Raw genomic sequence first — 23236 nt, 5'->3', positions numbered from 1 at the left:
TACATATTATTATTATTATTACAGTACCTACGTATTTATGTTATTATGAACTTTATCATGGACTGTACACTATTCAACACTGGAAGAAGAAATTGAAGAGTTGAAGAGTTGAAACTCTAAAAAGAGTTAGAGCCCTAACTGATTTCCCTCTTCTGTGATTCACTGTGTCCTCTCGAGGTAGGCAGGTTTACTTACTTCAACCAACAGGGACTTGATGACTGTGTCTTTCTTTCCATGCTCAGGGACCACTGGTACTACATTCCCACATCGCTCCTGAGAATTGAGTGCCTCCGCACTCACAGTGAAATTCACATTTCCTAGTAGAAAAAAAAAAGCCAAGTAGAGATGAGTACATTTACCCTTCCTCCATACTTCCAAACTCAGAACTTAAAACATTTGCTTTAGATCAGTAAAAACACAGGAGCAGAAATGCAAGCAACATCCACTAGAGGTCAATGGCACTAGAGGTGGAGGTGAGGAAGAGAGGGTCCCTTGTATCCTTGTCTGACAAGAAAAGACTTCTTTTCGCTGTGGCTATTGTTTTAATTTATTTGTGAGAGGGCTCCATTATATGGTCAAGACTGGCCTTGAGCTCATGTTTGACCCTGTCTCAGGCTTCAAAGTGCTGAACTGCAGGTGTGCACCAGTAAATTAGCATTCAGGAATGAAAGCCCAAGAAAAACAGTCCTCCTGCCTGGGGTCTTTGTCTGTGGGAAAGGACCACTGCTCTGGCTATGTGGGAAAGGACCACACAATGGAGCCCTCTCACAAATAAATTAAAACAATAGCCACAGCGAAAAGAAGTCTTTTCTTGTCAGACAAGGATACAAGGGACCCTCTCTTCCTCACCTCCACCTCTAGTGCCATTGACCTCTAGTGGATGTTGCTTGCATTTCTGCTCCTGTGTTTTTACTGATCTAAAGCAAATGTTTTAAGTTCTGAGTTTGGAAGTGTGGAGAAAGGGGAAATGTGGGAAAGGACCACTGCACTGGCTATGCTGATCCTGTGGGACCCTGCTGCTCACCTAATGACTTTGGGGTTATTATCCAGGAGACAGTGTGACGCTCATTCACACAGACGCAGTGAGACTCTCGTGCCTTCTGCAATGGCGCAGTTAAGAAATCAGGAGAGGCCTCTAGGTGCACAGTAACCTGGAAACACACAAGAAGCAAGATTGAAGGTAGGAGACCAAGTTTAAACTGAAGCATGCTTGGAGATGGTTAGATTCTGTGTTGCCTCACATCATTGAGACAGACAGAGATGAAGTGCTACGGTATATTTATTAGCCCCTCACAGATAAACCTCAGCACATGGAAGATTGCTTGGTCTTTTAAGCAGTGGAGCCAGAAAAAAAATGAAGGTATGTTGCCTGGATGAGTGCTCCTTCTGGGACTTGGAAGCATGATTATTGCCTGGCTTAGTCACTACATAAGACATTACATCCCAACAGGATTTTTTGTGGATCCGTATGAGTTGGCTTCATTACGAGAGAGAAATGTAACAGAGGCAGTGATGGTATCAGAAAGTTTTAATATAGAAGCCCCCAACTATTTGTCCAAAGAATCTGAAGTCCTCATCTATGCACGACAAGATGCACAGTGCATCGATTGCTTCCAGGCCTTTTTGCCTGTGCACTATCGCTATCATTGGCCACATAAGAAAGATAGAGACACCCTGATTGTGGTCAACAACCCAGAGTTACTGATGTACTGTGACCAAGAGTTCCTTGTTTTGAAATGCTGGGCTCAGTCAAAAGTGGCAGCTCCCTGTGCTTTGAAAAGTGAGGAGATCTGCCAGTGGAACAGCATGCAGTATAAATCAATACTTAAGAATTTGACCCTGCAAGTTCCTGTGGGACTGACTATACACACCACTTTAGTGTGTTCTGTGACTCTGCTTATTACCATCCTGTGTTCTACTTTGATCCTGTTAGCTGTTTTCAAATATGGCCATTTTTCCCTGTAAGTTTTATATAGTTAGATGTTTTCTAGGAACCTAATAAATGAGATCTATTCCTTTGTGAAAAAAAAATAAATAAAAAAATAAAAAAAATCTATATGTAGTTACAGTTTTCACAGAGGTAAGATGCACACAAACAACATTTTAAAGGAAGCTATGTATAAAGAATGCACTAAGAAAAATTAAACATCTAAGAATGTAGGAGCTGGATCTACAAACATGGGATGGGGTAAGGGGATGCTTGCTCATGTAAGAAATTCTTCTACAAACAACCCAACTTTACAGGATTATGAAACCTCTCTTTGTAGGTTGATTATTAGAGAGATTCACTTTTATAACATAGGAATATATGTATGATAGTTTTTTCCTCTATTGACCATATGTGTAGATAAGGAGTGGGTTTATTTATTTATTTATTTATTTATTTATTTATTTATTTATTTATTTTTTACTTTTTGGTATTTCTAAGAATGTGATTTTCTTTTAATCTGCTTGTGCTCAATTGAGGAAATAAATCTCTACCTGGATACACATTTGGAGATAGTTTAGCACGGTGGCCTTGAGCTTGAAGGATTCTCCACGGATCACAGAGTAGGGCATTTCGAGCTCCAAGAAGAAGGGCTGGAAGGCTTGGAATTGGGTTATGGGAGACAGGCCCAAACCAGCATCACTGGACAAGCAGAAGGCCCCAGCCTTCCACGTAGTGATGGTGTCAGGGACCGTCATTTCTATTTCAGCCATTCCAGTTGAGCTGCAGAGAGTGGGGTATGAAGTAAAGAAAGTGAGCAGCTAAATAAATCCCCTTTTAGGAGGAGAGACCTATAAATGATTTCATGGTCATAACATAAATGCACTCAATAGAAATATCAGTAATTGAAGGGCAAAGCCAAGACGTTCAGTGGGGAAATGGTGAGGTTTTCTTTTGTTTTCAGTTATGTCCATGTTAGAATTGTCTCCTGATAATGGAGCTAATCTCTTATAGAAAAACACAGTTATAAACTGTGCATGTAATTGATACTTTTCTCAACTTCTGTTACAAAATCTGATCCCACTAGGGTGGGTCTATAGATTTCACTTCTGCTACTACTGTGTTTGTTTGGCCAGAATTACTCTAAGCTTAACTTACACTTGCTTATCAATAAAGGAGCAGATTATTTTTTAATATGAATGGTACTTGCTTGCATTTGGTCCATATGCTCATTTTCTAGAATCTTATAATTAAAATTTTCCAAAAAGTCTTGCTTCTGACTTAAAAGATATAGTTTTTAGTTTCTCTGAGAAGAGATTCATTTAGTCTCATTGCTCTCTGAGAGCTGGACTCCTCATTAGCCCACTTTAGAGAAGACGGGGTCCCACAGAAGACTGCTAAGAGCCTGAATAGAAAGGTGGGCACTTCCTACTCTTCTGCTCCAGGTTTTTGCTTCAGTGACAAAATTTGTTTCTGGCTTCTCCTGAAAGGGGTTTGTGGATGCATCAAGCATCTCAACTTTTGTAGTTCTGTCCAAGGGTCTGGTCTGCCTCCTAAATCACACATCGGGGGGAATGAATGGTGCTTGCTGCTGTGGGGTGTTCTGATTGGTCAATAAATAAAACACTGATTGGCCAGTAGCCAGGCAGGAAGTATACGCAGGACAAGGAGAGAGGGGAATTCTGGGAGGTAGAAGACTGAGGCAGAGAGACACTGCCAGCCGCCGCCATGACAAGGAAGATGTAAGGTACTGGTAAGCCACGAGCCACATGGCAAAGTATAGATTAATAGAAATGTATTAATTTAAGATATAAGAACTAGATAACAAGAAGCCTGCTGCAGCCATACAGTTTGTAAATAATATGTGTATGTGTGTTTATTTTATAAGTGGGCTGTTGGACTGCAGGGACTTGGCGGGACCCGGAGAGAAAACTCCAGCTACAACTTGCATTCTCAAGCTCTCTAACATCACAGAGAACAAAGAGGAAATGGGCAATGGATGTGTATTTGTGACTAGAGCCTTTCTCCCAGGGCTCAGCATAAAGAGAACAAGCAACAGGCGTTCAGCTCTTAGTTTTGTCCTGGAATAAGTTTGACTGCACACTCAGTGACACTGTTTTCCCCCGGGGAATCTGGCCTTTAGTGAGCTCATAGTCTCCTGGGAATCTGAACAGCTGCATGGGCCTTTCCTACTGCTCCTTCTGCTGAACAGCCCCAGAGATGGATCAAAGTGTCCCAAAAGCTTGCCTGTCCCTGGAAGCAAAAGGATAAGATGTTTGTTTGCCCCTGGGGATAGGGGCTGAAAGGATGAACAGAAATATGTGCAGTATGAACAGGAGTGGGGCCATTGTCACAGACCCTCTCCCTGGCTTTGCACAGTGTGAGCCCAGCTCCTGGACTCTCCAAGAGGAATGGGGGGATTGGAACAAACACTTCACGTGCAAATGATTTCAACCATGAATCAGTGGATCAATTTCCATCTCACCTATCTCAAGGCACTGACTGATCTTGGTAATTGCTAAGTTCCTGGTGACCACATGGCAAATAGGGTGGTGCAAAGAAGCACAAAGATCTGAGAAACATCTAGAATCTCTGGCTTGGCTGGCTGGTGAAGTGCTTCTTAAATACTGGGTGATCCCAGTACTCCACGTTCAACCATAGCCACACTATGCAGACAAATCCCATGAAGAAATAATAAACTTGAAAAACAATCAACCAAACAGATGTACATAAAACTTTCAGGGGAAATAACAGAGTATGAAGTCTCCACAAGCACACAGTGGGTACACTCCAGGGTAGATCACATACTGGGTCAAGAAACAACTTTAAAAAGCAAAAAACCATTTTGTGTATCTTTTCTGACTAGATCACTTCATTCATCAATTTCCCTAACTTAAGGAAGAATTAACATCAGCCTTTCAAAGACATCTAAAAATGGAAGTAGAGACCAGCCTCACTCAGATATCAAAGTCAGATGAGAAGCCCACAAGAAAATCAGTCTATAAGCCAATATTTTAAATAAACTAAGAATCACAATACTTAATAGAATAATAGCTAACTGAACCCAACAGGACATTAAAAAGATTATGTAGTGACCATTGAATGCAAAATAGTGTGATCAGAGTGACACACCACATTAGCTGAATAGAAAGTAAAACCCATATGATTATCTTAATAGGTACAGAACAAAAAGTCCTTTCATGATATGAACTCTCAATAAAGTAAGTATAGAAGGAAATTTTCTCTATATCATACATACTGCTCAGGAAAGCTCCCTAACATTATAACCAGTGAAGAAAACCTGAAAGCTTTGCCTGTAGGATCCAGCACAAGATAAGGATCCCATTCCCATTCTTGTTCCACTGAGTACTGTCGAGAATAATTAAGGGGAAAAATAAGGGGAAAGAGACGTCAAGAGTATCCAAGTTGGAAATGATGAAGATAATCTCTATTTATAGATTATCTGATCCCAAATGAAGAAAACCTCAAAATTTCATTAAAAAAAATGTTAGAACTAATAAATAAACTCAGCGGTGCTGTTAGATACAAAATCAATATATGAAAGGATGTTTGCATTTCTATACCAATAACAAGCTATCTGGAAAAGAAATAAAGACAACAATCCCATTTATGATGGAATAAATACTTAGAAATCAATTTAACCTAGGAATCTTCTACATTGTTCAACCTTAGTAATGCTTTCACAGTGAAAGTGAAAGACCATGTCAGACAATCCTAAATATATACATTAAAAAGGGAAAACTCACTAAAGTTTAAAATCTTTGATAGATCTATATTTCTGCATCTTATAGAAAAAATAAGTTACTTACTCCACAACCACCAAATCCCAGATCCATGTCTCAGGGAAGTATTTTCGTATAGTCTCCTGGGGATACTCAAACGCCTCTAGAATATCCTCCACAGGATTGTGGCTTAAGAGTTGATATGCAGTTGGTACTATGGTAGGAGAGAGAAGACAGGGGCAATAAATACAAAGATTGAGTTCATGAGATGTTGTGTTACCCAAGTACTGCGACAGAAAGATCGGGAACGTGAGGTGGGAGCCGGAAAAGGACATAGGGGCAACCAGGAAAGCTTTTGGAGGAGGTGGCATTTCAGTTGAATTCTGAGGCATTAGAACAAACTGAACCAGGGGAAGAAAATCCCAAGCACAGAATGGAAGAGGTGTGGCAGAAAGTCTTGGATTGTATGCAGAAGAGAAGGTCTTGTGGAATCCCAGGAAGCTACTTCCCATTGTGCCAAATGAAGAGACCTAGGGTGGGGAGGAGGGCAGAAGCCCAAGTTGCCATTGGCATGTTCATCTATGGGAGCAAAGAAAAAAATATAGTAGTGGTTTTGAGAAACAGTTTACAGTAATGGAGGCATCAAGTATGGAAAAGCTCTGTACTCCATAGTGAGTCAGAAGGTCAATCAGCTCACCCATACTATGAACGTGTGACAGCCACTCCCTTTAGGAAAATCCACAGATGGACATATTGATAGACAGCAGATACACAGGCATGATAAATATATAAATATCCTATAATCTTAATAATAAAGGATTCTATAATTTATAAATAAAAATATCTGATTCTCTGTAGTAAATGTCACATAGAAAATGGATTCTCACTGAATGTTTTCCTAGACTTTTCTCTTTCTCCATACTTAACATGGCCAATCACTAGTTAGCAATATAATACTAAATTCATGCTGCCTACTGTGATTCAGCAAAGAAACAGCTTACATCACCTAAAATAGTGAAGAGTCTTCACTGATAATTTAGAGCTGTTGAAGAACATCTTTGCTTGACTGAGAGAATGCAACCCTGCTTTGAATGCAACCCCAATTCTAACACTGGCTTCATAGTTAAACTCCTGGGAACTGTCCCTTTTCCTTCAGCCCCGTCATTTCTGTTGGCAAAGACGGTTCTTGGTGGCCAATTTCCTGACTCCTCAGAGTCCATTCTTCTTTACTTTGTGCCTGTATTGAATCTGCACTTCTCTTAGGCCACTGTTCACAATCTGCCTTCCATGCTCTGTACTTGGTAGAGGGTGACACTATCAGATTTGAGCTTATATTGTTATGAACATTATTCAATGGGCTTAATATATCTGAATCAAATCTTTTGTTAATTTTGATCACATTTTGTCTTTAAAATTTTATCTTTTTTAGTTCGGTATTTTCAGTACTAACCTTTTGTGATTTCTTCGGGCTGTTCACAGATCTTATGTTTACGGATATCTGAGTTGGTGAATACCTTCAACCCCATGTCCTACAAAGGAGATGATCAGCTGATTAGCGCATAGCCATACACACCTCCTTTTATCTGAATTAAACTTCCGTGTTTGCATCTGAAGCAGGAACGTTAGCATGCCCGTGGTGTTAATGTTATTTTGTCCCTTAAATTCACCTGACAGTAATAATTCTATACATGACACTTATAAATATCACAAAGCAATGGATTTCAATAAAAAGAAAACATCATTAATCATTAAATCTCCTGGTCCTTATTCTGCTGCGTTTGGCAGATCTGCTCCTCCTGGCGACCTCAGCGAAGTCACTTGATTCTTTTATTCTGTTATTTTCAACGATGACAAGAAGGCATTGATACAAATAACTTCTCCATACAGGATACTTTAAGAATCTTCAGAACTGTCCCTAAGGTAAGGATTTTACCTTTAGGAAGTCATATATATCCTCTTCATTTGTATTCTGTACTGGGGAATACAGGATGCCATTAATGTACATGTTGTTTTGCCTGATACAGTCTTTGCTGTCTTCTTCCTCCAGATCTGCGCCCTCAGGGAAGCCAGTGAGGTCTTTCACTGGTAGCAGATCATAAACCTGCAGAAATGAGAGCACATAGGGCTAACTTGTCTGTGGCATTTTCTTAAAAAATCAAACCAAACCAAACCAAACCAAACCCAAGAACAGCAACACCAACCTTCCCTCAAGCATTTTCTCACTCAACAGAAATCATTTTACATGCGATATTTATATCACAACATGTTTTCACTTGGAAGATGTTTAACTGTTTTAGAAAAATAAAACTAATATGCTTCCCATTTAATTAATCGAGGGTCATCAGACTTGTTTATACCATTCAACAGCAAACACTATACTCAATATTAAAAGGAGATGAAGCATTAATAATTGAGAAACTGGACTGTGCTGTCGGTAACACAACATTGTGGGAAGGAATGAAATGATATTTCTGTCGCCACTTTGTAGTTAGCAACTGACTCTGCATGAATGAAGGGCACGTGTCTCAGACTGAATAAGTCCTGCAAACACCCTCCATGTAGGAGGGAACAATACTTCTTTCTAAGGTTTTATTCACAGAGACAAAATGCTCCGGGTTCATCATTCAGTCCTTAAGGGCTGATCTCTGAAACTCTGGACACAGGGCTTTCAATCCATTCAGGGGAGAGAAGTAAAACAGACATGAAGTGCTGACAGGTGCGCAGATGTGCATTCAAGGGAAAGAGACCATGGCCTGGACAGACCAGACTGGAAGCATGTGGCGATCCCCACAAATGACTCCTCCTCAGCCCTGCCCCCGCAATTTTCCTCCCTTGCTTTGTTTTTCTCCTAAACATATGTTTCCACTTCAATTATGAAAGTGTAAATTCTATAAGACACAAATATCGGACTTCCCTTAGCTCACAACTAGATCCCAGCACTTACCGAGGACGCAGAGAGCTCCGCCTCAGGCTTCATGAGCAGCACACTTTGGTCCACAGCTCGCAGAGCGCAGAGGGAATGAGGAAAAGCTGTGACGCTAAGGAGGGCGCGAGAGGCCGGAAGACCTTTGCTTTTACTGAAGATCAAATTCACCTGGCATATAGGAAAGAAAGGTCAGAAAAATCCATTTCTGCATTCCACCATGTGTCGCCTACATTTCCCAGGTGTTCCTCACCTCCAGCACGTAACAATGTTGGTTGCTTTCACAGTGGCTGCTGTTATGCTATGTGAACAAGGCTCTTTCCCACCTTGGAATTTGCTTTGATTCTCAAGGTTAGTTAGACCATTGTAATGGTCTCTAAAGATACTTCTCAAATGGCAGTTTTGAAGTATCGGTCTCGTATCTCTGATATACAATGAGTGCTCATTAACTCTGGATTTGTGGACTGCAAAAAAGCTCTAACAAAAGCATTTTTGTTTGGGCTTCATGTGGCCTTAAACTTGCTTGCATACTTGCTAATATTCCATTACAGAGACAGGAAGAGGGCATTGAGAGAGCTGGGCTATGTGTTGAGTCAATATTACACAGATAATTTTGAAAAGGAGGCAATAACATGATTTCTTAATGTGACTCTGCTGTGACCTCACTGGGACATTCACTTAATCCTTCAAGCCACACATGTATAAAAGTACGGCTAATAACAGGAACTGCTAGTCATAAATGTTGAAATTTTATTATATAAAGCACACACCTTGTTGTCCAGGCAGTTTCCAATCTCATATTTGACAGTATCTGCAACGATTTCTCCATCAGGCAGAATGATAAAAAGGAGCAATCGAGTTACAGGAGCCAGGTCTGTCTCCACCGGTATGAATATGGAGAAATGGCCTTTCGCTGAAGAGGAGAGAATGAGAGGCAGCAGTCATGTGTTAGACACATTCAGAGTGAAGATGAGAGTCACTTTATTACACAGAGCTAGTCTGGGCCCCTGGCCTGGCCAATCACTGCTCCTCTTAGTGGACACAATGAACAGTACACATAACAAATGCATGACTACCTTGCAGAGTACCCTGGGACTAGAGAAGGCAATACACAGAATCCTTTCTCCTCCATCAATCATGTATGTTTTTTTTCTCATCACTTTTGAGATTTAGCTGGATGACACTAACCTCAAATGCTACCTAAGGGAGTGGACTTCACCTTCATTCCTTCTTGATTCCTCATGTTAGGAGAGAAAGGAAGTCATGTGACCTGATGCTAAGAGCTTAACATACTGTATTTATGCTTATGTCCTCTTTCCCTATGTGAAATATGGGGTGGTGTCCTTTTCTCCTGAAGAGGAAGTCTACACTCCTGCAGAAGCCAGCTTTGATGTCTACCGACACTGTAGAGCCTGCATTAAATGTTCTTGAGTCCACTGCAGTGCCTCCATTTTGGCACCAAGAGATAAAGAGGTGCTCATTCATAGTTTTCTAGTAAGTCAGTGTTTAGACCCCAGAACAGGGGAACCTTCAGATGTTTATTTTTCATGAGTAGAGTCCCATTCCATGGTAGATATGCTCAACTGAACTTTTGTAAATCATTACTAAGTTCAGGGGAGAAACACACATACAGAGAGAGAAAGAGAGAGAGAGAGAGAGAGAAGGGGTAGTGCAAAACAAAACCTGGTAAGTAGAAAACACTTAAATTTTCCCCATCTCGATTTATACAACTCTTAAAATGTCCTTCACATTGAAAAAAAAAATTCTGACTAGAAATTTTGAAATAACTACGGTATACTCATGACCCTATCAACAGCTTAATAACCTAAGCAAAATGTACTGGGAAAAAAAAACTATTTGATAAAGAATGGCAAAAAGGAAATTGCATTCCTCCCTGGCTTCCTCTTTTTTGTGACTAGGTGGAAAAGAGACCCGTTGGAAGCATCCCTGACAGGTAATGAGGCCGGGTGGTCAGCATGGAGCAGAACTGTGGAGATAACGCCATACTCACTGTCTCCCCGCTCCACAGGCAGTGTGTGAGTCCCCGATCGGATAATGCCCCCCTTTGCCATTATCTGCAAAACATGAGATTAAAAAATTTCCAACAGAGATCTTATTCTAGCTTCCATTCTACATGCTTGCCTTATTGAGCCCCTGCTGGAAATAATTAGCCCCATGAGAAGTCAGACTTTAGAAAGAAACAAGAGTAAGAAGTTAGGAGCCGGAAAGATGGTTCAGCACTTAAGAGCAGTGCTGCTCTTCTAAAAGACCCAAGTTCAGTTCCCAGTACCCACATTAGGTAGCTCATCACCACCCGAAACTCCAGCTGAGGGGGATCAGACATTCTTTTCTGGCCTCCACAGGCACTCACACACATGGCATACAGTCACAGATACATGCATACCTAAGAGTAAGAAGCTTTCAAAGGAGGTCAAAGCAATGATGTCCACAGTGTCATAAGCCCTTGTCCCCAGAGAGCTTTATCTGTAGGTAATAATGCAGTAAGCTCCCTTCTCACCAGGTAATAGAAGACCAGCTCCTTCATCTCCAGCACAGCCTCTCCATTGAGAATATAATGCGCCTGGATCCGCTGTGTTTGGTCACAGGGCAGTTTACCAGCTATGGATTCCAGATGCACAAAGCTTTTGCTTGGCGAGAAAACGGCGTTGGCAGTGTGCTGTGCCTCTACATTCTCTCCTGTCAACCATCTGAATCCATAACAGACATGGTTATCCTTGTATTTGGCCTAAGGAATTAGAAAAACAATGTTACTTCACTAGATTCTATGTTGGGAACCATTGTCCTCACAACACTGTAAGTTTACTAGCCTTCCTTAACTAGTAGCTAGAAGTCTTTTCCTCTACAGTGAATGTAAGAAAGGCCTTTATTTCATCTGTCTTAAATATAGGCATGGCTCTGATTTTCCACCCCAGATCATCCTGAGTTTGATATTTATATATCAGAAGAGAATAATATGAGCTGTATGCCTTGCTGACTAGTTGGCTTAAAGGTCTCTTTGCTCCTTTGCCACGCAGACTAACATTGGAGCTACAAAGCCTTATTAGGGGAAGGGAATGCCAGTAACTACGTTACTAAGTAGTTTCATCTTTGGCAATTAGTTCCAACTGGGTTTTATGAATAAATGAAATGGTGTAACCTTATAAATTTGAGAAAATGACTGCAAAAACCACTGGCTAGAGCTGAGTTAGAGAATTAGCTGATATCCCTTCCAGGCCTGTCTTAGATATGTGATGAATGCATTCTGTAATTCTGAATTTCATAATATTTAAATCAGATTAAGTATCTTATTTGTTAACATAAACATTAAAAATGTTTTTAAAAAAAGCTGAGTGGTGGTGGTGCACACTTTTAATCCCAGCGCTTGGGAGACAGAGGCAGGAGATCTCCGTGAGTTTAAGATCAGCCTGGTCTCCACAGTGAGTTCCAGGAGAGCCAGGGCTACACAATGGGGAAAAGAGCTTTATTATTTTTTATGATAAAAACATTAAAATACTTTCTTCTAGTTTTTGAAATATACATTACATTATCATTCTCTAGGCTCATGCAACCGGGCAGTAGGGTGAACAATAATGCATATAATAGTAAGACTGCAAAATCTTATAGAAACTCCAGTTGTTTTTATTTTTATTTGATTTTTGAGAAACTGGCACAGTATTTTCCACAGTGTATGCACCATCTGACAAAATAGAGCACCCATATTTAGTCACAACATTACTTTCTTATTATAACTGTTAAAAGTTGATCTTAAATTGTCTCTTAAGTTTTAGGGCTGTTTTCTCTCCATAGGAGAGAAACACAATTTGGAGATTTCATCTCTTTAGGTTGCAACTTTGTTTTCAAGACTTATGCATGTCCTTATCAACCTCTTTCCACACTCACCCTGACAGTGAGGGAGGTGCCTATGATGTCGTCGGTGATGATGGAGAACCGCATCAGGCCATTCTCCCCAGTGGTAGCATTTGAGTGATGGTTTGCTTCATCTGCTTCAATAAAGACCATTTCATGTGGGATAGGGATGCCTTCCCCATCCACCAAGCGCACCTGAAGGTTAAAAGCAAATGTCTATCCCTCACAGTCCCAGGCACTGTGGATATCATCAAGGGGCTACAGGGTGGTAAAAGGAGGCTAAATAAACATACAACTAATGTAAACTAGTGGGCACTAATCAACCCTAGGGAGATAAGTATGAGTGTGAGGAGATACAAAGCAACAAGAATAAACAGGAGTGACTTAGCAGATGCATTGTGGCTCATTTGCAAAGACTGTGCTACATAACTCACAGAGAGTTATAGAAAATAAGAGCTATATAGTGATTAAAAAAATTTAGCTCAGTTGTCAAATTATTATTATTTGAGCCTCAGACACTAATCTTGTGGTAGACAAGATAACGTCCTATGGCTTAATGTTATGGAGTGTCATTATGCATGCAAGCAAAGAATTCTAATACAGGTCCCATATGCTTCTCCAGTTGACTTATATATGCACCTGCTTCTCGTCCTAGATGGTCAGTCTTCTGGAAAACAGGCAGACTTGATGATGTGCTTCCCACATGACAAATGTAAAATTGGGGAGACACACTTAGCATTGAATCAGGTTTTAAAGCCTAATTGTAATACTGAACTCGGCAAAATAAATGAATAGATGACAGACAGACAGATAGATGATAGATAGATAAATTAAAAAACAACCTACTCCATATTATAAAGTTGGTGACTTTTTTTTACGATAAGTTACTTTGAAAATAATTTTTTGTTGTGAGTTTCACCTTTAATGGCTGAGCTGTCTCTCTAGCCCTACTTTGAAATTTTTTGAAATGCTTTTTATTTTTAATTAACACATAGTACATATTTATAAAGTCCAATGTGAAATTTCAGTACAGATGCAAACAGTGTATAATGATAAGGTTAAGATAATTGGCATATCACTTGTGCCATATATTTGGTAGCAGAAAATGAAACAGGCTGACATGTATCAGTATTCCTAACTATCAATAAAATCTAGGTTTATCAAGAAAATGTCAGCTTCATGTGCTAGCACAAGAATGGGCACACAACTTCACTCTTTGGTCATCTGCTAATAGAGTCTTACGACAGATAGTAATTTCCCAGCATTAAATTAGAAACACTGTAATATACATCTGAAAAGATTTTAAATGGACTACACTTTGATTTTAGAAAATGGTTACAGTTTCTGAACATGTTCTGCCGCCATAATATAGTGGAACTTTTCACAATGTACTCTGTTTCATTTAAGTCCTGTCCTGTCTTTTACAGCCTCCACAGAGAAGCAACCTTTTCACTAAAAAAACACAATACACAGTAGTTACACACTGAGCTGGATGGACACAACTGTCACCTCAGACTTCTGGAGTCACAAAGATCATTTACACATCTGCTTACAATAGAAAAATCATAATAGAAAGTTGTCACAGGTCTGCAAGAAAGGTCATTATGAAAGGCTAGAAACCTCAAACAGTGCTTTATCTCTATATTTAGGGCTATTTAAAATATGTATTTGTTCTTACAGAAAGCTAATGCTAATATAATATTTATGAAAAACCCTAGGCACAAAGGAAAAGCAGCCTGTATATCCATTTCCACACAGAGTCGATGTTAGAAGGATAATGTGACTTGTCATTATGAATTTTGACAGAATTAGGGGATAATGTAGTAAAAATCTGCTGGTAGACCATGAAAAGACTTACTGATTTCAAGCAATGTTGTTCTAAAAATGATTTTAAAAAAACTTATCAACTTGATAATCCTTTAGGATAATTTTAGAGACTTCATATAAAACTTTAAGACAAAAGCATCTATTTTTGTAAATCCTAACTTTTGGTTATATAATAGACATGTGGTTATAGTTTTTCCTTTTGGCTACATTGGTTGACAGCACTAACAAGGTACAATTTTAGCAGACATTGTACCCATAATGTGAATTCTGATAGCACATGGCTTGATGGATTGAAAAATACTCAACCTGTCCAACAAATGGGATTCCTGGTCTGAAATGTGGGTCCACATTCACAAATGACAGGTTGGTTAAGATTCTTGTGATTTTAGTGAACCCTTTTCCAGTTCCTTCCACATCTGAAACAGAAGGGGAAAGTTTCTTTTATTGAAGGCCAATATCTGTGAATTTCTTATGTCATTACTTCTCTCCTTACAGTTCATAATTTGGCCCAAGAAAGAAATCAATGTCATTTTCTTCCCCCACAACCATGCAACACACAACCTGTTCCGTGTTCTTGGATCTTGGCATTCACTTCAAGTTGCATCTCATACTCTTTCCTCTTTAGCTGGAAAGCCTTGGTTTCCACTAGCTGTGAGAAGCAGCCATCGTCATTTAGCTAATAAGAAAGAAAATAAAACATAATGCATATTATACTGGATATATCAGTAGTTGGTCGATCTGGAAGAATTTAGGGGGAATGATAAAATAATCTAGGCATTTTATATTGTATTAAGACACATTATGCACTGTTCAGGAACTAATTATTGGTAATTTCATAATAATATCTTGTGTATAATTGACAGATATAACTCCTCACTGCCTGACATTCCCTGGAAAGAATAATTGAGAAGTATGCTAATGGTTTGGGTAATCTTACTGCAACAGAGCTAACACTTCTCCAAATGCTGGGTCCCCTCCCATGGCAGACAGCTGGTAACTGGTCATCTCTCTGATGGCTATCTCACTTCCCTGGCATCTAGATGGGGCGTTGTAATAGGTTCTTGCTTTTAAGAAAGAAAATAGAACTGACACTCTTCAGGGTCAAGGTGATTTAAAAGATGTGTGGCATGTCTTCTTCTTTTACAGAAGATACCTGGAAAGGCTTTGGATGGCTTGACTTGTTCTTCTGGAACAAGTACATTGGGTAATAGCAAAAGACCAGTGATTATTTTTTAGCTAAGTCATTTTTTCAAGTTTCTTAAAGGTATAGAATTTCTCCCTGACTTAGCACCAGGTTGCCATTAGCAAGCAATGTGTTTATTGTTATCTCCCAGAAGGCACAGCCCTGAGCCTACCTGATGACTGAATGTCTCACAGAAAGCCATGGACTCTTCACCAAAGCAGTTAGAAGGATGACTGTACTTTCTGCAAATGTTCACAGTCACGTGTCCTGGAACAGGTTTCCCATAGGTGTATCTGCCATGAGAATGTTGCCAAATGACTCAAAACAAGCACTGGGTATCCCTGTTGCTTTCTTCTGCAAGTCCCCTTCAGCTACAGCACATCTGTTCTCAGTGTTTCTGTCTGCCTGTGCTGAGGTCACTCGTTACACACTGGAAGCCGACAAAGTCACTGTGACTCAGAAAACCTCCGTGCCACGTGCTGAAGTTCACGCCACTCTTCTTTTATCAGTTTTTTTAATCTTGAATTTTTTATTATAAGTTAATTTATTTTGAGACAGTTTTATAGCCTAGGGTAACCTTGAACTCACCATCCTCTTGCCAGAGCTTCCATTGTGTTGAGATTATAGGCATATACCACTGTACTCCGTTTTTAACTTTAAAATTCCAGTATAGTCAGTCTTTAGAAAGGTGTTTTTGTTACAAAGGCTGACTAGATTGTTTCATTTAAAAATTTTTAAATTAGGGCACACACAGTATTAGGTTTCATTATGACATTTTCAAACAGCAATTTTTTTTATTCTACCCCAATTTTTCTTGCCCATTTCCTTCCTCTCTCCTCTCCACTTTCAGGCCACAGGTATTGTCTTTTTCTTCTTTTCCCTTCTCCTGGTCTCATGTTGTATGCCCACATTCATGCCCTACTTATATGCACTCACATGAGCATTGCAAGCTAGGATCCACACATGAGAGAGGATGCATGATTTTACATTCTTAAGAGAAAAGTAATACCAACATACACAAAATAAACTTAATAGAAACTACAAACATTTTCAAAACGACTGAAGAATCCAAACTATCAAAATGTGTCCTCAGTATAAATCTCTATGTATATGCTTGTTTACTTTTTATAAAAGGAATAGGGTTGTGACATTAATGTCACATGTGATTATTTTGTTTTCAAGGGTATTTGTTTCCTGCCCTATTTGGAAATTTAAAGTATCCCCTGCCTCTGTCTGCAAGAGCTGTGGTCAGGTGTTACAGGGAACTCGGAGGCCATGACTCCAAAGGAGCTGATAGCATGTGTGCCACATGTAAAACCTCAAGGCAGCACTAGTCTTTCTGCTTTCTGTTCTGTTAGTGCCACTACAGGTCTCTGGGGGCTTAAGATCCTTCAGACATTTCTGGATTCAAAGGGACCATCCTGAAAGAACATGTTCAAGATCTCAGTGAAAACGGCAGTACAGAGAGGGAGGTGACAGCCCAAAGCAGCCTGATGAGTTAGGTATGATTTTGATTCTGAACCTACTCTCGTTACCCACTGTTTGCAAGGCCAAATAAGTGATCTGTTACTGACTGAAATTCCTTTAGAAGCGTGCATTATCTCCCTCCTAAGTGTATTGGCATCACTTATGGCTACGGGGAAAGCCAGGGTCCTTCAGAACACTTGCATGCGTGCGAGTGTGCGAGTGTGTGTGTGTGTGTGTGTGTGTGTGTGTGTGTGTGTGTGTGTGTGTTCAGCTTTCTCCCTTGCAGAGTCAATCCCAGCTGTGTGGCCTCTCTATAAACAGTCCCCACCTCATGACAGTTATAGAAATGTTGATAGAGATATAAAAGAAAACAAGAAGGAAACACAAGAAAGGAACAGGAGAAGAGTGGTCTACAGCTAGGAACACTCCCAAGGTTCTTGAAGTCCCCATGCTGCCCCTGCTCCTGGGGAAATCAGCACGAGTGTCTCAAGGGTGACTCTGCTTCCGAGAGTGCGGCTGCTCTTCCCATCAACTCACGTGCCACACACCAACACATGGATCTCTTCTTCCATGATGGTGATTGTCTTTGGCACGGTCACTTTCACTTCAAACCTGGGAAGCACTGTGGACCACAATGAAGGAGGTTAGGGGTCGCTCTTCAGATCTGAAGGCTTGACTATGTTCTAGTTCTTTGTAACAATTCCCTAACGATATTCTGGCATTTTGTAAAGGCAACTTCATTCTCCAATGTATCCACACTTACTTCATTCTCAAATACAGATTTTGATGAAGGCACTATGAGAGTTCACTGTGACCTTCAAGAGTCTCTCTGTCTCTCTCTCCACTTCCCTTCCTTTCTTCCCTCCCCCTCTCACTACTGAAACAATATTTTATTTTGGTCATTCAGTATTGCTACAAACAACTACACTAAATGAAATCTTATTCACAAAGAACTGATGCCCCATTGGACTTAAACGTAATTGATTCTACTCCAAGCCCAAAACAATCCACAGGAAGCAAAAGGAATTTGAACAAACTCAAACTATGTGCTCTAGAGGTCTCAGCTCTGAAGGACATGATTCCATGATTTTCCATGATTCATACCAAATTCCTCCACGGAGAAGGAGTGCTCTACAGTCCTGCCTGTTTCTGTCCATACCACCACCTTGTAGGAGCCCTCAGGGGGCTCTGAGGAGAGGGGGAAGGACAACTGTTTGAGGCCACGCTCTAACTTGAAACTCTGCCATTGTTCAATGCGATTTCCATTGGGGTCCTGTAATAAATTAACCATAATTCATAAAAGTGCAAAGAACATCAGAGATTATGAAAGAAATCTATGAAAGCTTCCATGTTATCCATAAAGAGGGTAAATGAGAAGGGCTCAGAGTGCAGATGAGTTCCAGCCGTCCATTCCTGGGTTGGCTGGGAGCTTCTCCCTTTCCCAAAGTCTCTGGCATATTATTGTAAGAAGTGCAGAAAGAAGGTTTCCCCTGAAATAACTGCTTTTCTTCTGTGGACCATTTGCATTGCTTACCTGAATGTACAGTAGAGGAATCTGAAAGAAAAGAAAGAATTGTATAATGTTCTCAAATATGTGGAATAACTCAACATACACACATATATCTGTATATATAGTCTACCAAATTAAATTTTACCCAAGTTTTAATTAATTCATTTCAAGCAGCTAATAGGTGATATTAAGAACTTATTAGCCATGGATATATATTATGTGCTATTATTAGAAATAGGGTTTACTAATATTATCTAAAAGCTTGCAGCATCCTAGTTAAGAACATTCCCTTGTTATGCAACTTTACAGACTAAAAAATAAATGCGTGGTGCTGGAAGTAACTATTCTTGAACCCAATTATTAATATGCATCACTAGGTGCTTCTAAGAATGAGAAAGGGTAGGATATAATAAGAATAGGAAAGGGATATTTATTACATATCTACTTATATGCTGTGTGTCATTCTAGATGCTGAGAACATAGCAGAATAGAAAAGAACAATATGTCTGTCTGTTCTCATTCTAAGGATGAAAGGATAGATGGAAAAACAAAACACACACACATATGATGACATCATATATAAGGTTTGATATATATATGTGTACATATATATATATATATATATGTACACATATGCACACATATGCCTGTCACACATATATTGCACATACATGTTAACCTGACTGAGTGGTAGATATCATATTTGATTTTAGGTAGAGTGAAAGTAGAAGCTGAGAGACAAATATCAAGGTTACTGCAATGGTCTTGTTTACAGATGTTGGTCAAGTTGTAAAAATTCAGGTAGTAAGAAATAGTACTTTTTCTGAGCCTACATGATTTTGTGTGAAGTACATATAGATGTGAGAGACAGAAAAGCCAGGGTCATGGCATCTCCTTTTGTCTTTGGAGTTAAAAGAGAATTGATTCTTTTTTTTTCTTTTTTTTTTTTTTTTCTAGAGCTGAGGACTGAACCCAGGGCCTTGCGCTTGCTAGGCATGCGCTCTACCACTGAGCTAAATCCCCAACCCCGAGAATTGATTCTTTTAAAGATGGGAAGATGTAGTGGAAAACTCAACTGAGAATGGAGAGTTGGTCTGATGCATTGTGGTAGAAAGATGTGTGAATCCTCACAAAGGAATAAATTTAATACTCCCAACTTCTTTCATAGTGGAAATTTCAGTGTGTCTGAAAAAAGATTTAAATCTCTAAGAAATATTTGAACTTCGATCTTTGGACAGCTGTCCATTGTTTATTTTCTTACTCTTCCTATTTAGAAACTAAAGGGTAAGTTTAATTATGACAAGCAACTGAGTGCCAGTCATGACAGAACACTTCCCCTACTGTTTGACCTGGGATAGTGTTTTAAATGAAGACCCTTTAGTCTTGCAAGGTGAGAAATCCCTGGTAGTGCTATTCAACACTTCCTTCCTCAATAACCCAAACAGAGTCCTAGCCAGTTCATACAAACAACAATGATTTATGTAAATATTAGGAGACTTACCAATTCATTAAGGGGGTGAAAATGGTTATCCAATGAGACAACACGAAATTTCACTGAAATAGAAATATTTTTGATGAGCCACTGACCAGTCCTATAGGGGGGCAACAAAACTATTAAGGAACCAAGGTCACAGGGACTGTGAGGAACAGGCAGAGGGAAAAGAGTTTCCTTTTTGATGCTGTCCTGACTGTGGACCTCACTGTACCTGTCTGCTCTGGTTTGTAGACAGGTTTGTCAGTCTGGACAAAGATCAGACTCTCTTTATTCTTAGTTAGCACTGTGTTCCGCTTCCTGAATTCCTGAGTTGGTCCTTTTACTTGGACAGTGAGGAACACCACCTCATTGGACAAAGACTGTGGGATCTGAAATATGGAAGAGAGTCTGAAATGGAGTGAGTTTCTCCAGCCTCCTCCTCTCCCTGTTCTACATCTCTATGGAGATCTCGACCTTTTTGATGAATTTCACCCCCTCATTCTCGTTCTGGAAGTTGGCGTATGCAGGAATTCTGACATTTTACAAACGGGAAGACCTCCGAGCATAAGGTAGAGAAAATACACTAATAAGAAAAGTTGTGACTGGGAATCTCATCTTGATTTGTATGCAAAATACAGTGAAGTCTGGACTCAGTTACACACTATGTTTGACCACGTAGTTATATACTAACAGGACATTGTAGAAACAAGTCTTCAGGGTCTTAACACTATGGAAAAAGAAAGTATTTTGTTAGGACTAGATTACAAGTGTTCCTCCGTGTATCCAGCACTGAAGAGATTTTGGACACATGCCCAGGGTGGTTTCTACAGTTTTCACTCTTAGAAGAGTATGAGGTATAGGAGGTGGCTTATGATTAACCTTGACCTAGTTTGCTTTATAAACTTTAAGACATAATTTTAACTCTAAGTAAAAGTCACAGTTGCCCCTTCTCTACTGCATGCTGTTGGTTCTTTTTTAGACTAATAGAATTTTTCTTTGATCATTGAATTTATTTTCAATATACCTATAATACGTAGGTGAAACAGATGAGGTGATACTGAATCTCTATACTTGGTTGCCACCTTTGAATTCCTTATTGAACACCTCGGCCCTGCCAGGCCCACTGTCTCCACCCAGTTTGGCAGTACTTCATCTTGGTAAGCCTGGATCCCTACTCTCTGAGTCAAGTGTACATAAGCCAAGCGGCTGCACTCACAGTGAAGGTGACACACTGGAATAAGTCCCTGTCAACCACGAGGTCAGTGAAGAGGCTCTGATTTCCCTGGACAGACTCCATGAAAGCACTCACAGACACCGTCTCGTTTAGATAGCTGAGGAGAAGGCAGCCCTTCTCAGGGGTGCCCGTGTGGAGCAAGGACGGAACCAACACCATGTAGATTCTGGGGATGGAGGAATACAGTTAGAGGAGAGTGAAGGAGTTGCTGCTATCAAAATCACTATGTCCCATCACATTTCCACCAGTTATCACCCATCATCCTTAGTCACACAGCGAGAGAAGACAGACAGTGAGTGGAGAGTCTCTGGCAGTCAGATGACAAAGTCTGTGGGTTCCCAACCTGGATGTTTGCATCGTGTGTGTTTGCCTTTCTAAACATAGAGAAAAGCTCCATTCAAACATAGTCCATCCTCTGGCAACACAGAAGCAGGGCAGACAGTTTCTCAATACCATGACATACGACTCCAGTTTCAAACAGCAACTCTCAAGACCATTTTTTAAATGCCATGCACTTCTTACATACTCTCAAGTTAACTTTTTTATTACATTTTTAAATAAGCAAATATACTCTTTTGACATTCTAAAATAAGGCTTAATTTCTCTTAAATTAGGTTTCAACTTCTCCATAGAATCTTAAATCTTGTAAGTACTATCACCTTTTTAAAAATATATATTGAAAAATATGGTGCTACATGACTTGGGAACCTGAGGCAGGAGGATTACCACGAGGCCTGCCAGGCCAACATAGCAAGACCCTGCTTCCAAAATAAGTAAGGAAATAAATAATAAAATGTAAAAGTTCTTTTTGTAATAGTCAAAAATTCTAATTTCTGTGCTGCTAACTACCTAGAAGTTTATACTATGATTTTCTTATGCTTCAAAATAGCTCATGAACAATTCTTAATTTTTTATTAACAGGTATATACACATATATACTTCTACATGAAATGTATATACCTGTGAGTTACCCACCCTGGATGTTTGATATACCCAACCCATGGGTATGTAAGTGTAACAGTAACTCTTCTTTTAAATGTGTAACCATAACTTTGTGTCAGTGTTTTCTTATGATTGAATTATTTTCAGAAGTTATAATTCACAACTTCCCAAAAAATAAAAATCATGATTCATATATATTAGATTGAAAATTAAAATACTTTCAAAGCTCATCTTATTTAGAATAGTGTCATTCCCCCACCTCCCTACCCCTCAGTGAACATTGATGATCTGTGGTTGGATATTCCTCACGAAAACAAATAACATTTTTCTTTTGTATAAATATAAGCACTAAGAAAAATGGCCACCCACACAAGTAAATGTAGATAATAATTATGTCTTTATCATCATTTCTTGCACAGTCTCTTGTATGACCTGCCTCGGATTACCCAGAGCCAATGCTCCCAAATATTGCTCTAGCTGTCTGTCTGTCAGTCTGTCTGTCTGTCTACTCTCCTTGGTTCTTCCTTGTTTCTTTGAAACACAGACTTCATCACTAGCTGATCTGCACAAAAGTCCTGTTCAGTCACTAAAGTCCTTTACTTTCTCAGCATCAACGTCAACATTGGGAACCATTCCTAGGGAATTGTAAATCCCAGGACAAAGCGCCACTGCGGAGAGGTGTGTCTTTATCAAACAGGGTGAGGAATGTAAAGGAGGCGGCAGGAAGGACAAAGCATCAACAGAGCCACACTATCTTGGGGTTCTGAAGACTTTTAACAGGAGCATCCAGGAAAGTGGTGTGTCACGGGGGGGGGGGGGGGGGGGGGGGGGGGGGGTGTTGGATATTCCGAAATCCAGAGAGTTCAAGAGAAATAATTAAAGCTGTGAATGAGTGATTAATGAGTGAGGGAGGAAGAATGAATGAGGGGAATTTGGGAAATCTCAGAGCTGGAAGGAACCTCACAGGCAAGAAAGAAGGAGATGGTTTTATAGAAAAGGAACGGATACACAGAAGACCCTATATTCAAGCTTCTCATGTTCTGTAGAACTCACGGATTTTGTGATGTGGAGGTGTCTGTGAGCAGCAGAAGCAGCAGCAGCACCGCCAGGCTTGGGTGTGGAAGCCAGTGCTTCCCCAT

The 23236-nt window shown here is 39.9% G+C and overlaps 2 protein-coding genes across 2 annotated transcripts in view; one reads left to right on the top strand and one right to left on the bottom strand.

The window, feature by feature from the left end:
• LOC128099738 (alpha-2-macroglobulin-like) overlaps nt 1–23236 on the bottom strand; it is a 70839-nt gene extending 47603 nt beyond the window's left edge. The window contains exons 1-21 of the mRNA XM_052721559.1: nt 23151–23236; nt 21138–21321; nt 20154–20310; nt 19949–20001; nt 18472–18492; nt 18042–18210; nt 17475–17559; nt 15643–15763; nt 14849–14963; nt 14594–14703; nt 12494–12655; nt 11112–11339; nt 10605–10668; nt 9364–9506; nt 8615–8764; nt 7604–7771; nt 7121–7199; nt 5758–5884; nt 2482–2710; nt 1025–1151; nt 196–317 (exon numbers count right to left, since the gene is read on the bottom strand). Of these exons, the coding sequence (XP_052577519.1) occupies nt 196–317; nt 1025–1151; nt 2482–2710; nt 5758–5884; nt 7121–7199; nt 7604–7771; nt 8615–8764; nt 9364–9506; nt 10605–10668; nt 11112–11339; nt 12494–12655; nt 14594–14703; nt 14849–14963; nt 15643–15763; nt 17475–17559; nt 18042–18210; nt 18472–18492; nt 19949–20001; nt 20154–20310; nt 21138–21321; nt 23151–23236 (2700 nt within the window). The remainder of the gene's footprint in view (nt 1–195; nt 318–1024; nt 1152–2481; nt 2711–5757; nt 5885–7120; nt 7200–7603; nt 7772–8614; nt 8765–9363; nt 9507–10604; nt 10669–11111; nt 11340–12493; nt 12656–14593; nt 14704–14848; nt 14964–15642; nt 15764–17474; nt 17560–18041; nt 18211–18471; nt 18493–19948; nt 20002–20153; nt 20311–21137; nt 21322–23150) is intronic.
• Nucleotides 1402–2019, top strand: LOC128098633 (phosphatidylinositol-glycan biosynthesis class X protein-like). The gene has a single exon (XM_052719929.1). The coding sequence runs from the start codon at nt 1402–1404 to the stop codon at nt 1963–1965; it is 564 nt and encodes a 187-aa protein (XP_052575889.1). The 3' UTR covers nt 1966–2019.

Source organism: Peromyscus californicus, unplaced genomic scaffold (genome assembly GCF_007827085.1).
Source record: "Peromyscus californicus insignis strain IS unplaced genomic scaffold, ASM782708v3 Scaffold_6__1_contigs__length_162567912, whole genome shotgun sequence".
NCBI lineage: Eukaryota > Metazoa > Chordata > Mammalia > Rodentia > Cricetidae > Peromyscus > Peromyscus californicus.
The sequence above is the reverse complement of the archived record's forward strand: the minus strand, read 5'-3'. Positions and strand labels throughout refer to the sequence as shown.